General features: G+C 56.6%; 1 protein-coding gene across 3 annotated transcripts in view; it reads left to right on the top strand.

The window, feature by feature from the left end:
- Positions 1–15,258, top strand: part of HDAC4 (histone deacetylase 4) — a 294,013-nt gene that overhangs the window by 175,294 nt on the left and 103,461 nt on the right. For all 3 annotated transcript variants that reach the window (XM_081491296.1, XM_081491298.1, XM_081491297.1), the window contains one exon: positions 13,167–13,411. In XM_081491296.1, coding sequence (XP_081347422.1) covers positions 13,167–13,411 — 245 coding nt within the window. The remainder of the gene's footprint in view (positions 1–13,166; positions 13,412–15,258) is intronic.

Below are 15,258 nucleotides of genomic sequence, written 5' to 3'. Positions count from 1 at the left end.
AAAGAATCGGCCTGCAATGCAGGAGACCCCGGTTCAATTCCTGGGTCGGGAACGTCCGCTGGAGAAGGGATAGGCTGCCCACTCCAAGATTCTCGGGCCTTCCGTGCGGCTCAGCTGGTAAAGAGTCCACCTGCAATGCGGGAGACCTGGGTTCGATCCCTGGGTTGGAAAGATCCCCTGGAGAAGGGTCCAGTATTCTGCCCTGGAGAATTCCATGGGCTGTATAGTCCATGGGGTCACAAAGAGTCAGACGCGACTGAGCAACTTTCACTTCTTTTGTGTGTGTAGTTCTTTATCCCTTCACCCTGATGCTGTTTAAAGCACATGTCTCTCTATTTCATTATTTGACACAGGGTCCATTTATGCTCATACGTGGTGGCTGGTCTGTCTCCAGCTCATCTGTCTTTTTTTGAGCTTTGCAGTCTGTCGCTGAAGGTACTGGGTTGTCTGTCCTGCAGGGTCTCCCTGTTCTAGATTTCGCTTGATTTCCTCCCTGAGTTGTCATTTAAAGCGGACCTCTCTTGCCTGAGTTTCCTGTGCATTGCTGGTTAGACCTGGAGGTTTGATCAGAGTCAGCTGTGATTATTTCTGGCCAGACTCGAGGGGCAGCTGTGTACGTCCATTGGGAGGACGAACTCTGCGTGTGTGGTGGGGGCGCTTAGCAGCCACGCGTCTTTTTTCTCTCCTTAAAATCGTGTTACTGATGTAGCCGCACCCGCCGACACTGCCCTGAGGGCCCTCCTCTTGGTGTCCCGCAGTCCGTGTGGACAGTGAGCGTGGGAACCTGTCTTCCACCCCCACCCCTCTGGGGGCGGGGCTCCCAGGGCCCTCAGACGCTCCCGCCTCCCCGCGGCTCCCGGGGTTTCCTCCGTCACTCCAGCCACAGGTGAGTCGCTGCCATCCACCTGCTTCCGGTTTTCCCGTGTGTCGGGTTCTCCGCTCGCCTCTCCTCCTGCGTCTCAGGCTCGCTGCGGGCTTTCCCTTCCCCTGCGCGTCTGTAGCCTGTCGTGGTCTGGTCCGGCCCCACCTGCGTGTGCTCCGCGTGCAGGCGTGGCAGGTGCCCCTCTCTGCTCCCAGAGCTGGCTCGCTGTTCTCTGGCCGTTTCCACGCGTCCCTCATCAGCAGCTTCCTCGGCCTCAGGGTCCGCTGACCCTCTTCTCTCGTGTCTGCGGTTCCGCTTGGAAACTGTCCTGATCGCTGTGGGTTGTTGGTGTCCCTGCTTGGTCGTGCCTTCCGTGTCTCCCACCAGTCCTGGAAACACTCAGCCATCTGTCTTAGGTGCTGCCTCTGACCTCCGACCTTCTCCGCAGGGGGCCCCACACTTTGGAGCCTGCAGCTGGGCCTGCAACCCAGGCTGCCCCCTCCCTGCTGGCGGTGGGGCTGCGGCGCTGCGGCGCTGCAGGTGCCCAGGGCCCGGGCCGGGGGAGGGGGCGGGAGGGCCTCGCTGAAGCGATGGTCTGGATTCTGCCCCATTGTCTGAGCTCTCTCTCTTTCATGCTCCCATCCTACAAAGGCCTTTTTATTTCTTTGACAAAAGGAGAGAAGGGGGTGGCGGGGGCCCTGACCTACACTCCTCAGCAGCTGCCCCGGGATCGGCACCCCGGCCCGAGGAGATGAGGCCGGTGCTTGTTCTCTGTCTGCATCGGACACACGCCGTCTCGTCCCTTCAGCCCCGCGTGAGGCCGGCCCACGGGATCGGCACCCCGGCCCGAGGAGATGAGGCCGGTGCTTGTTCTCTGTTTGCATCGGACACACGCCGTCTCGTCCCTTCAGCTTGCCTCTGCATCCTGTTCACATCCTTTACGTTGAGAAGCCGTCTTGGCCCCATGTCTGGGGGACACGGGGTCCCTCTGTCCTGCAGTACAGACAGTGCCCACGGCAGAGGAGAGCGGGCCTGCCCTCTGGGGCCTCCGCCCCTGGTGTGCTGGACCCCAAGCCTGGGTGCTGGGGACCCTGTCCTCAGGCGTGTTCGGGACTCAGCCTTTGGTTGTCACGTGTGCAGACGCTGAGGGCCAGCTTGCGCCCTTCTGGGGGTGTCTCCTGCATGCTGACCGCCAGGTTTCGCCTCGGGTCTTCACCACCCTCGCTAAAGTCGCCTCCTGGGCCCACTTTAGGGGGAGGGTGTTCAGCAGCTCGGGAGGCAGGCCGGGCTCAGCTGAGCCTGCCACACCCGATTCCCCTCCCGCCCGGTGAGCTACCCTAGGGTCTTCTCCCTGTGTTTACACTGCCCCAGTGATGGGGTCTGCCGGCTCGAGGCTGTGTCCTGGCTCTCGATGGACGCTGGTCACATGCGCGGTCCCTGGGTGGCCGCTGGTCCTCAGGGGGATTTGGACTCACATTAGCCCCGACCCCGCCCTGGATGTTTGAGACCAGGTGCCTATGCCGGGGGCCCGGCCTCTTCTCTCTCAGTAGCGTTACCTGGACACACGGCCCTAGTGCCTGAAAGTGAGGCCCTGGGCCTGGTTTCCACGAGTGGTCCCACCTCCCACGTGCTGGCCCCCGCGGCCCCTGACCGGGTCCTCACTGGTGTCCGCAGACACGTGGGCCCAGAGGGGACCTTGAAGAGGAGGATCATGGCAGCTGCAGGAGAGGCCGTCTGGGTGGTGGGTGAGGGATGGCCAGGCCTCGGCGTGCGGATGCCTTAGACTCTCTGCCAGGGAGAAGCCCGTTGAAAACTTGGCACTTGGGGAGTAGGTGTGAGTGAGTGGAGGTGAAACCCAGCTTAAGCAAAGAGACAGTGGAGTAAAACATTACCTGCTATTAATGGTGGCTTGTTCTTTTTAGCAGCAAAAGTGAGCTATCAGGAACCTGCTGTTTGCATCTCTGCTTAGCAGCCGGGTTTGCTCGGCAGTGCCGGTCAGCCTGTTTCCCGGGACCAGTTGGGTGGTGCAGACTCGGCCTGGCTGCACCCTTGAGGCCATGTCTCGGCCGTGAGCAGGGGCTCTCGGAGCAGACCCCTGTGAGCCCTTTGGGAAAAGTAGAGGTTTTTCTTCCCTGGAAAGCACTGGCCTGCGGGGTGCTGGAGCAAGCTGGCGATCCCAGGGGACACCTAGCCTTTGGTCAGGACAGAATACACAGCCGGAGCCGTGGGCAGGGAGTTAAGGGTTCCGCTGGCCCTGGCGAGGGGAGTGCTCTCAGAGCCCTGGAGCATGGCTGCTTGGGCTGCAGGGGGCCTGATCACCCGAGCGCTGCTGGAGCCCCAAGGCACCCTGAGCACAGCAGCTGAGCAGGGCCCAGGCTCTGCTGCTCCCAAGGCCCCAAGTTGCTGACACCACCCTGCCTGAGAACCACAGTCCCACCCCAGGGTGACCTGTGCCACCCTGCCTGAGAACCACAGTCCCACCCCAGGGTGACCTGTGCCACCCCGCCTGAGAACCACAGTCCCACCCCAGGGTGACCTGTGCCACCCTGCCTGAGAACCACAGTCCCACCCCAGGGTGACCTGTGCCATCCCGCCTGAGAACCACTGCCCCAGGGTGACCTGTGCCACCCCGCCTGAGAACCACTGCCCCAGGGTGACCTGTAGGCCCCCTTCTCTCTGCTTTTCCTACTCTGTCGCCCATGGGCATCCTGTCGCCCATGGTTAGTGTCCAGTTCCGAGTTTGCCAGTGACATTTGCTGTGTAGCCTCAGGCAAGTTACTCAGACTCTCTCAACTTGTTTCCCTGCCTGTCCAATGGGGATGATGTTGGCATCCATCCATGTCCTGCAGGGTCCCTGTTTACACGTGAAGCTAGCCCATGCCAGCAGCCTTCAGACCTGTGGTCCACAGAGACTCGGGGCCGACCTGGGGGCCTGGGGTGTCTGCCCCTGACGCCCTCTGCTGCCTTCAGCTTGAGGCACTTGCTCTGCGCCGGCCTGCCTCTGCTTGCTTTTGAAGAGTGACCCACTGCCTTCTTGTCTGGAGGCAGAGCCTGGGCTGACCAGCGCCTGAGGGGCATGCTGCTCTCTCGTGACGTGCAGATGTGTGCAAGGCACCCACGTGCAGAAAGCGGCTCAGAGGCGCCCTGTGTCACGTCTCTCCCTGCCCCAGGCCAGACGCGAAAAGCCTTCCCATGTAACACATGGATAAAGAGGGAGTCGCTCAGTCCTGTCTGACTCTCTGTGACCCCATGGACTGAAGCCCACCAGGCTCCTTTGCCCATGAAATTCTCCAGGCAAGAGTACTGGAGTGGGGTGCCGTGCCCTTCTCCAGGGCATCTTCCTGACCCAGGGGTTGAACGTGGGTCTCTGGCTATACGTCTATAAATGCCTCTATGTATGTTTATTTCTTTACATTCTGATCTCAGCTGAAAACAAAACAATATAAAACATAATAGTATGTTCTTGCTCCATACTATCTATTATTTATTTTTATTTTTCAAGCATAATTTACATTCTAGTGAGTTGTTCACATAAGCTCATTTCTTTGGCGTCGCCTGTGTACCTACATCTGAAAGAGGGGAAAAAAAGCAGGGAGAGCCATACTCATCTACACGAGAAGCTGAGATGGGACCGCTTGTCTTATTTACCTTCCCTACAGAATATTTTTAAATGTTTACATTAAAAAGCACTTCTGACTTCTCTACCTCATTGCTCCTTTACACACACACACACACACACACACACACACACACACACACAGTATTAAATAGAATAATTGTAATTCAGTTAAGAGCACCTTTGGGGAAAATGATACTGCATATAAATCAGTATTTTGAATGGAACTTGATTATGACTGTTCAGCCATTTTGAATGATATTTCTAATAAGTTATGCACCAGAGTTCCATGGTGAGATGACAGATTGAACACATATATCTGATTTCACTCACTCTTGAAATTCACAAAAGCCCCAGTGAGGATGTACACATTATAAACTGTGGCAACCAAAACCCAGATTGTGGTCTCCGTGTTTCCCACTGAAGGAGCCCAGGTGTCCTTGGGGACATCGCTGATTCCTCCTAGGGACCAGGAAGTGCAGGGGCATCTTGGGAAACCTGTCACAGCCACACTGAGGGCTGTCCCCGGGCAGCTGGTGGGTTCTGGGTGACCTGGAGCCATCACACAGGCCGCCCAAGGCCGCGTGTGAGCATCAGGACAGGACTGCAGAGGCTCAGCTCACTGTGATCCCCACGCCAGACCCGGGGCAGCCAGCTCGGTGTGGTTGAAAATTGGCAAATATCATCAAGCGCTGCTCCTGCCTTCTAAAAGCTGTCTGTGGGGATAACGTGACAGTTGGCTCGGGACCCTTTCTCAGCACGGCCCTTTCACAGCCGGCCAGCCGCTCAGGACCAGCACGTGGGGCTAGGAGGGCCGTGTTTACAGGCCCGACAGCATCATCGGTGAACACCTTAGCTGCTGGCAACACAGGAGCCTGGGGCACACAGGACCCTCGGGGGGCGGCCCTGCTGGGACTCAGAGCTGCGTCCCCCGGGACTCCAGACCCTTTCCTACGCCCAGGGAATCCGTTGTGTGGATCTACACCTCAGGTACAGTCAGCACAGGACGGGTGACCAGTGTCTTCAGCCCGTCAACTGGAGAGGGTGCGGGCATGAGCGAGAAGAAGGGGGATCTCTAGATTACAGAGAGTTCACAGGCTGTTTCAGCCGGTTGCAGTGTGCGCAGCGCAGCTGAATCTTGATTTTTTTTGACTGCACAGGATCTTCGTTGCACCGTGTTTCGTTTCGGCACAGATTCTCGAGCTGTGGCTCGAGGGCTTAGTCGCCCCACGGCATGTGGGGTCTCAGTTCTCTTGACCAAGGATCGAACCCGTGTCCTCTGCATGACGAGGCGGATTCTTAACCACGGGACCAGCAGGGAAGCCCCCAGTTGAATCTTGAGTTGAATAGAGCCTCAGAAATGTGTACGAAACTCTAATAAGTGAAAATACTTTCTGGCTATTTGATAGCATCATGAAGTTGTTAATTTATTTGGGTAGGTTGACTGTTTTCTTAAGAGTTTATTTAGAGATACCACAGTCCTTATTAGTAAAGTGCTGTGCTGGCAGGTCGGCGTCAGGATAATCTAGAAGGAAGGGCAGTGGGCGGGTGTAGAAGAAAAGGCTGGCCACAGGGCAGCAGTTGCTGGAACTGGCTGATGGATCCTTGGGAGTTGATTATACCATTATCGTTGGCTTTGTGTGTTTTTTTTTTTTTTAATTTTCCCTAAAAGATTATCTGTATCTATATCCTTATTCCAGAGAAAGGTCATCAGCTCACAAAGATGGGGAACAGGGACTCCCCTGGTGGTCCAGTGGCTGAGACCCCACGCTCCCGATGCAGGGGCCTGGGTTCAATCCCTGGTCAGGGAACTAGATCCCACGTGCCCCGATGAAGATCAAAGATCCCACGTGCTGCTGCTAAGACCCAGTGCAGCCAAACCTGTAAGGTACATTTTAAAAATAAATATTTTTTTTAACAAGATGGGGAACAGAAAAGAAAACGGCATCAACAACTGTGTGGAAGGTGAAAATTGAAGTCACAGGTCACACTGGATTTGGCAGTTTGGGCAGAAAAAGCCAGACTCCACGCAACCCATGGGTGCAGCCAAGATCCCAGTGGGTGGACGCCACGGCATCCTTGAAAAGCAGCCGCACGTCCTGCCTCCAGGACAGGATGAGGGCAGGAGGGGGCTGGGCCGAGTGGAGTGAAGGCTGGAGGGCAGCAGGCACGGTCACTCCCCCACCAGCCTCCTGCCCCACTGCTCGAGGTGCCTCAGCCCCCAACCAGGGGTGCCTGGCACGTCCTGATGGACGCCAGCTCCATGCACCACCCAGCGAAGCTTAGCGTTGAGTCCCCTCTCTGCTCATAGCTTAGGATCCACGCCTCCATTGGTCCTCAGGGACACAGCTGCAGAAAGTATGCAAAACTTGGTGAGAAACTTACAAAATACATTTAAGGGAATCTCGAATAGAGTGGAGCGTTAGACACGGAAAATGGGGGAGAAGAAAGAAACTCAGCGATTGTTGCAGATTCACCACCAAGTACTGGAAGTTCCCGAAGGGGGAAACAGAGGAAAGATGACCCAAGGAGATTCCCCATGGCTGGAGGGCGTGAGCTGTCAAACTGAACAGGCGGCGTGGAGCTCCGCGGTGGGTGAGGGAAGAACCTCGCCTGGTCTTCCAGAGGGAGAGCAAAGGGCAAGCGTCCAGAGTCAGAGCGGCTCCACGCTTTTCAGTAACAGTCTTGGGAACAAGGAGGTGGGACACTGTCTTCACCGTCCTGGAGGAAGTGACTGCTCGCTGAAGTTCTGTGTGCAGGCAGAGGAACGATCCCTGGAGGAGGACGTGAGCGTGCATTTGGACAGGAAACTGCGCGCGCCTCCTTCCCGAGACACAGGAGGAGGCTGAGGTCCTGCAGAGAGAGGATAGCCCAGAAGGGAGAGGAGTAGTATAAAGGGGTACACACGGAGACCCGGGGCATCCCTGGGAGGGTCGGGGGCTGGCCGGGGGAGGGGGCAGCTGTGCAGGAGGCGCCGTGGAGGAGCTCTGCAGCCCCCAGGGCGTCTGGACCTCCCTGCCTCCCGCCCTTACTCACCTGAAGGCTTCTCCACCGGGGCTCCTGGGCCCCACACCTGGAGGGCACACCTGGAGGACAGCCGGGCTGGAGCCACAGCAGGAGGCAGGGTGGTTCTGGTCCCGGTGTTGGCCCCATGGGGGAGGTGTGGCCCGTGGTTTTCCCAGGGTCACTCTTGGCCTCGCCCCAGAGGAGGTCTTCCTATCAGTTGTCCTGGAAGCTGAAGCAGCCTGGCCCTGAGACTCTGTCTTTCCCTGGGGGCCTTTGTCTCACCTCCCTACCCCCCACAGCTGCTGAGTGCAGAGGACGGGTGTTTAGGGGTGCGTCCTGGAGGTTGTGGCCACAACACGCAGGGGTGCTGAGCAAAGTCAGCATGGTGCTGGGGGCCTGGGGAGCGAGGCTGTGGCCCCTGAGGCGGGGGTGTGCCAGCGTCCCCCTTACCACGTGTGTCCCCGGGGTGTGTGACACGTTTTGTCGTAAAAGTTGAAAACATTTTGAGATCGGTTATGCGTTTCCAATAGACCCCCTGTCCTGTCTCCTCCTCCTCCGCCCCTGCAGGCGTCTCTCTCCTCCCCTCACACAGGCAGACAAATGTCAGTGTGAGAGGAACCGTGCTGACAGGGTGGAACATCTATTATTCGCCCCTAGATCTGAATGAGCCGTTCTTTGCTTGAACAGAGCCTACACTCTGGCCCTGTTTTGTAAAGAATAGACCTTCTCTTTATTTGCTGTCTATATGATGACATGAAATAGTGTTATGAACAGAAGACCCAACCCATGTAATGGAAAACTACTGTGTCCTTTTTTTTTTTTTCTGATTATTTATTTTTTTGAAAAAATAAGAGACTAGCAGATTTTTTTTCTATTTCTGGTTGAGAACTTATAGGTCACGGCCCAGCCTTGCCATTTCTTATTGAAACTCTGAATATAGTCTTTGTGCTTTTACTAACGTCATGAGTCTGATTGTATTAATATGTTTCTCAAGGCACAACCTATAAAAGCAATTTTCTACTCTGCCATAAAATATTCATGAGAATACAGGCTTTTTTGTTTTGATGCCACATTCTTTAAGTAGAGAAGGTTTCATTGTTTTCTTCGGGGCGCTTTGGGTCAAAAGCAGCAGCAGCTTCTGTTGGGAACTCGTGGCATTTCGGCGAGTTTTTGATACAGAAATAGTTGCGGGCATGTCTGACGCACCCTCCAGCGATGGAATGAATGGGGACTGTGGGTCCGATCCGACAGCTGGGGTTCCGGCCGCCTGGGGGCCCGCCTGGCTTCCCAAGGCTGAGCTCACGACGGAGAAGCGCGCCTGGCCCGGTCCGCGGTCCCATGCCTGCCCCAGGGCCTGTGCGTGTCTGTCCATGGAACGGCGTGTCCAGTGGAGGAGACGTCTGGCTTTGCGTTCTCTTTGCGTTGGACTTTCTCTAACAGAGGATGAAGTCTTATGTGAAACCTCCAAAGGGGAGATGCCAGCAGGCCTCGCCTCCCTTTCTAACAGTAAATGGTGAGGACAGCCGTGACCCCTCACCCCCTGGCCTGGTGCCCCTCTGTCCTCTGCGGGCAGGAGGGTGTTGCCCGGGGCTCTCCTTGCCGTCTCCTCCCTGGGCCCACCCCCTCTGGTGTCTGGAATGACTGGCGGGGCCGGGGGGTGGTGTTTCCTCCTTACGTTCCCTGCAGCTCCAGACTCAAAGGGAACCCGAGGAGTGGGGCAGGGAACACAGGGAACCTCGGTCCTCCCGACCCCGTCCACGCCGGGGCGCCTGCCGCATCCTCCCTTCCTGCCCTCTGCATCCGAGGCCCGGCCTCCCCCTGCCGCTGGCACCCCCACCTGGGCCTGCAGGGACCCCTCGGGATCTGCGGATGCAGGCCCCGCACCCCAAGCGAGCGGTCCAGGTGCCTCCCATGTCTCCGACCCCCACGCCCGCCCTCTTAACACTGGCCGTCTGGGTCCTGGCTCGCCCCGCCCCGCCCCTCTCAGAGCTGCGGCCCCCGTGTGGACCCTTCCCCAGGGCGTCGCTCAGCCCCTCTGCCCTCTCCTGTCCCTTTGCACGGCCGGCCTGCTGCAGGCTGGACTGGGAACAACCCCCCAGCACCCAGCACAGAGCAGGAGGCCCTGGCGTTTTTCTGCAGTGTCGGGACGCAGATGTAGGAAACGTTGAAGTTAGTAAAAAGGAAAGGGAAGTCGCTCAGTCTTGTCCGACTCTTTGCGACCCCGTGGACTGTAGCCTACCAGGGGATCTTCCCGACTCAGGGATCGAACTCAGGTCTCCCGCATTGGAGGCAGATGCTTTAACCTCTGAGCCACCAGGGAAGTCCTGAAGTTAATAAAAAGGATCCCTCAAAGCTGCTTTATGCTCAGTTTTTGCAGATGTTAACTTGGACATTTCTGATAGTCTTCCTGACCTCGCCTGTGAAAAATCAGAAACAGGGAGATGGGATGGTACAATGAGGGCTTCCCCGGTGGCTCAGACAGTAAATATCCGCCTGCCAATGCAATGCGAGTTTGATCCCTGAGTCGGCAAGATCCCCTGGAGGAGGGCCTGGCAACCCACTCCAGTATTCCTACCTGAAGAATTCCATGGATAGAGGAGCCTGGTGGGCTACAGTCCATGAGGTCACAGAGTTGGATATGACTTAGTGACTAATCAACAGCAACATGATGCAGTAAATGAACAGTGGATGGGTATCTTCTGTGCAGCATCTTAGGGATGACCTTGTTCCTATATAACATCTGAGGTCACCTTGACACGTCGCCTAAGTGGGGGCCACCCCTGACCACCCCTGCCATCAAGGCAAGTGAGGTGATACTGCTTACAAAATGCAGGCAATGTGGTTATTTCATTAATTCTCTGTGGTTTCTTGAGCTAAAACACCGCTCCCTGACCAGATAAGAAGAGTGTCAGAGACACTGCAAGCCAGTCTACACATACGAACATGGACCCAGATGTGCTCAGTGAAACGGCTGCAGGCACAGTCTGTCAGTGATTCTGTGTGTGTGTGTGTGTGTGTGTGTAACCCAGGCAGACAAAGTCAGCTTTATCTTTACAAAGCAAAAGCCAACTCACCTGAGAGCGTCTGCTAGGTAACTCACCTGTTAATCCATGAAGGAACCAGGTGAGTTAACCGGTTAATGAAGAAAAACTTGCCAACCTCTTCCAGGGAAGCAGAAAGAAAAACCAGAAAAGCTGCCGTCATGCACAGTAATAATGTTTTCCAGGCAGCATTCGGCACCATCATTGGTGAAAGCAGGACAATATGCAGCCCTTCCCCACCCCTGGGAGAAAGGAAAGATGAATTTTCTTTAAGACATCAAGTCACTTTCTCTTTCCTCTGAGTCCCTTTCCTGAGCCCTGCTCCCTGTCTTTCATAATATTCTACCCCTTAAAATAGAGTCTGAAGCAAATGGAGGAAAATATTGAGGTTTTATAAAACTGGAGTTGTTTACACAGTTTTTCCATCCTGCTAGGTTTCATAATAAAAATGATCAGAGAAAGAAAATAAAGGAAGTTAATAAAACCCAGTCTCTACCAGCTGTGTGTGGTGGGGGGTGGGATGGGGCACCTCTGTCGCCTGGGCCTGTTCATGGGAACAGTTACTTGTGTCAGTTTTTCTCACATAAATATCAGATAAAAAACCCTTCACACATCAAGCCTGACACCCAACTAGAAAAAAATAAATACATTAAAACGCTGGGGTTTGCACCTCACTGATTTTGGGAAAAATCGAAGAGAAACGGTCAGCTGGTATTTACCCGGGGCTTCTTAGGACTTCGGAGAGAGGAGAATTAGATGTTTTCTGAAAAATGATTGAATATTGAGGATTTTCCTCCACTCCCTGTGGCCAGGGCCCAGGCATTCCTTGCACGCAACCTGCCCCAGGCTCTGGGGACCTTGGGTGGAATCCAGGCTTAGTTCTGGGCGGGGAGAGGGAGGTGGTGACTGTGGTCCCGGAGCCAGGCCCCTGCTCCGTCCCAGGCAGCGCCTGCGCCCTGCCCAGGTGAGTGAGCCTGCGCGTGCGAGGCCGCATGTCAGTCCAGGACCCCAGGGCTCCAGGCCTGGGCTTGGGGGTTAGGATCCAGGACTGAGCCAGAGCCAGGCCTCCCCGCCTCCTTTCGCTCGTCAGCAGGCTGGCCGGCGGGGGCCTGCCTGGGTGCTGACCTCTGAGATGTGCTGTCCTGAGGGGTGGCTGCACTCCTGGGCATTTCCCCAGAACCCACCGGAACGTGGGTGGCACTGGCCTGCAGCGTCTCTGATGCTCCACTTACCTCATCAAGGAGCGGTATTTTAGCTTAAGAAAACAGGCACTGAGAATTAATGAAATAGCCATACTGCCTGCATTTTGTGAGCCCCTCATTTGCCCCAGTGGCAGGGACAGTCAGGGCTGGAGGGCACTTCCAGAGGCACTGGGTTATGTCATGCCTCGGGTGGTCCAGTCTCACTCGGGGAGACCCTGGGACCAGGTGCAGGGCGTCAGAAGGCCTGACTGCAGAGGGCCTGGGCAGAGGTGTTGCAACGAGGCCCCCTCCAGGATGGTGATGACTCTGGAGGGGAGACCTGGCCCCGGGGGCCCCTGTCTGCTAAGCTGGGTCTCGCCCCAGAGCTCTGAGCCCCCTGGAGGTGAGGCCCAGCCTCCGGCCCTTGGGTCTGTAGCTTAGCAGCTTGTGAGCGGGCTTTCTGGTTGGGGCGGAGCCCCGGGGCCTCTGCTGGGCGGTCTCCACTTCCCGGGGCTGGGGGGCTCTGCCAGAGCCCAGGATGTTCACCCTTTGGCCCAGCCTGTTTGGGAAGTGGGAGGCCTATAGCCAGTGGCCCGACTTTTCTGATATAATCCCATCCCGAGAGGAGCGCCCCCTTGGGGGTATTTTGTGAGACCCGTAATTGGAGACCTGGTTTCTGCCTCCTTCTTCTCGCTTTTAATTTGGCATTGATCTACAAGCGTTTAGGTCGATTCAGCTTCCGTTTCTAATCAGAGTCAACTCGTGGCTGTTCCTGGGCTGCATCTCCGTGTGGTGAAGGCAGTTCGTTTCTTGGCAAAGCCAGAAGCAGTCATCCTGTGGCATGAGCCAAGCGGGCCATCCGGGGGAGCCTTTAGAGAAAAGCTGTCCCCCAGAGGGCGCGCCTATCACCACGGAAACGCGCTGCCCATCCGGCGCGCCTGTCTGGACCACTTCGGTGGCGCACGCTGTTCCTGGGGCCTGCACACAACTATTCTGTGGCTTCTTGCAGAGGAGAAAAGCGCAGGCCGCTCGCCCCTCTGCTTGCGGGTGTCCAGGGCTCTTCAGAGCCTTTTTCCTGCTTGCTCTCTGGGTCGACTTTCAAAAACGACGTCAGAAAAGGGCATCGGGCCTGTACCCTGGTCCTTTGAGCGAGCAGGGCCCCTTGGTGCAGGGCGGGACAGAGGGACGAGAGCCCGAGCGAGTGTGTGTCCTGGTCCCACCTCCCGCTGGCTTCTGCCTGAGGAGTCGGCACCTTGGAGGAAGCGGGGGGAAGGCCCCCCAAGTCCTGCCTTTTGAGCCTGTTGAGCAGGAACGGGGAGGAGGCATCTGAAGCAAGCAGTGGGTCTCACTGCGTGGGCGTCCCCAATGGCGGCGTGGGCTCCCGGGGAGGGAGGGTGGGGCCGGGCCAGGACGGCGGGCTGCCCGGTCACCGGCACCTCTGTGCTGTGCTCTCTCCACAGTGGACGTGGCCTCGGCCCTGCCTCTGCCGGTGGCCCCCCCTGGGGTGCCCATGGACCTGCGCCTGGACCACCAGTTCCCGCTGCCCGTGACAGAGCCGGGCCTCCGCGAGCAGCAGCTGCAGCAGGAGCTCCTGGCGCTCAAGCAGAAGCAGCAGCTGCAGAGACAGATCCTCATCGCCGAGTTCCAGAGGCAGCACGAGCAGCTGTCGCGGCAGCACGAGGCCCAGCTGCACGAGCACATCAAGGTCAGTCCCCGGGCCTCGGGGCCCCAGGGCCGGCCCGCCGCGCGCCCCAGGATCCTGCTGCCCAGGACCGTCCCCGAGCCCCTAGGCCGGCCCACTGTCCGTGCCTACGACCCTGCCGCCCAGTACCAAACCCTGAGCCCCAAGCCCCCAGGCTGGTCCGCCCCACCTGGCCCTCTATCCCGCCGCCCAGGACCACCGCAGTGATCTGCTGCCAGGCTGAGATTGATACCTGGAGATGTTCCTCTCTTGGCCGTTTATACCTGCATGTCGGCACTTGGAAGCTGGTTGAAGGAATCCTGGCCGATGTGGCCAAGAGTGGAAACAGCATTTAAAGTAACCCTGTAGAAGCTTAAAGCGGGGGAGAATGCTTATCGTTGGACTTCATCTACAAACATATGTCCCTAAATAGCGACATCACCAGCAAGAAGAAGCACCAAAATATTAGCAGTGGTCACCTCTGGGTCAGGTGTTTAGGAATTGCCTTATTTGCTTCTTGGGACTCGTCCATCTTCTCTCCATTTTTCCCACTGACTTTTTATAACTAGGGGGGAAAAAAGGTAATATTTGCCTTCATTTAGATGGCACCCCACTCCAGTACTCTTGCCTGGAAAATCCCATGGATGGAGGAGCCTGGTAGGGTGTAGTCCATGGGGTCGCTAAGAGTCAGACACGACTAAGCGACTTCACTTTCACTTTTCATTTTCATGCATTGGAGAAGGAAATGGCAACCCACTCCAGTGTTCTTGCCTGGAGAATCCCAGGGACGGGGGAGCCTGGAGGGCTGCCGTCTCTGGGGTTGCACAGAGTCGGACACGACTGCAGGACTTAGCAGCAGCAGCAGCAGATGGGATAAGGAAAAAACTAACATAGTTTTTTCTTTTTAGTATTTGCTGTCTGGTGCGTGCTAAGTCGCCTCAGTCATATCTAACTCTTTGCAACCCTATAGACTGTAGCCCCCCAGGGTCCTCTGTCCATGGGATTCTCCAGGCAAGAATACTGAAGTGGGTTGCCACACCCTCCTCGGGGATCTTCCCGACCCAGGGACTGAACTCTCATCTCTTATGTCTCCTCCCTTGGCAGGCAGGTTCTTTACCAGTAGGTCACCTGGGAAGCCCCATTCACTGTCTACATGTATTTAATCTGATCCCAGATTTTAAAAGCAAATGTTCTAGGAAGAAATGTGCACAAACGAGGCACAGAGAAGTCACGTCACCTGATTGAGGGGCTGCTTCGCACGTCTGTGATCACAGCGTGTGTCACCGCACTTAGAACCTTGCAGACCCGTGCTGTTCAGTGGAAATGTGTACACGTTAAAATTCATAGGTAGTTCTACGTTTTCTGTAGCCACCTTGAAACACCCAAAGAAACCAGGCTGTGTGAGTGATTTATTGTTATGTAACAAATTACCCAAAAGATTTTTAGGCGCTTGAAATAACAAACATGTGTTATCGGACAGCTCAGCTCCCGCGGGTCGGGGATCCAGGGGCAGCTTGCAGATGACCGGGCCACGAGGCCTCTCGTGAGGTGCGGTTGGGCATGGCCAGGGCGGCGGTCTCATCTGAGAGTTGGGCCGGGCCTGCAGGAGCCCCTTCCTGGCTCACTCACCCCCAGGTTTGGGGCAGGAGGCCTCAAGTCCTCCTCACCTGGGCCTCCAGGATCCAAGTGACTAAGAAGGAGGTCGCAGTGTCTTCTGGCCAAATCTTGAAGGTGACCGCCCTCCCCCACCACTGCTACCTTACTCTGCTGTCATAGGCGTCAACCCTCCTGGAAGGGGCCCAGCCAAGGGGTGGACACAGGGGGTAGGAGTGTTTAGGGGGCCACAGGGGACCTGGCTGCCAAAGGTAAAA

Source organism: Giraffa tippelskirchi, chromosome 5 (assembly GCF_054371585.1).
Source record: "Giraffa tippelskirchi isolate mGirTip1 chromosome 5, T2T-mGirTip1v1.2.pri, whole genome shotgun sequence".
Lineage (NCBI taxonomy): Eukaryota > Metazoa > Chordata > Mammalia > Artiodactyla > Giraffidae > Giraffa > Giraffa tippelskirchi.
Note: the sequence above shows the minus strand (reverse complement) of the source record. Positions and strands in the feature narration are given on the sequence as shown.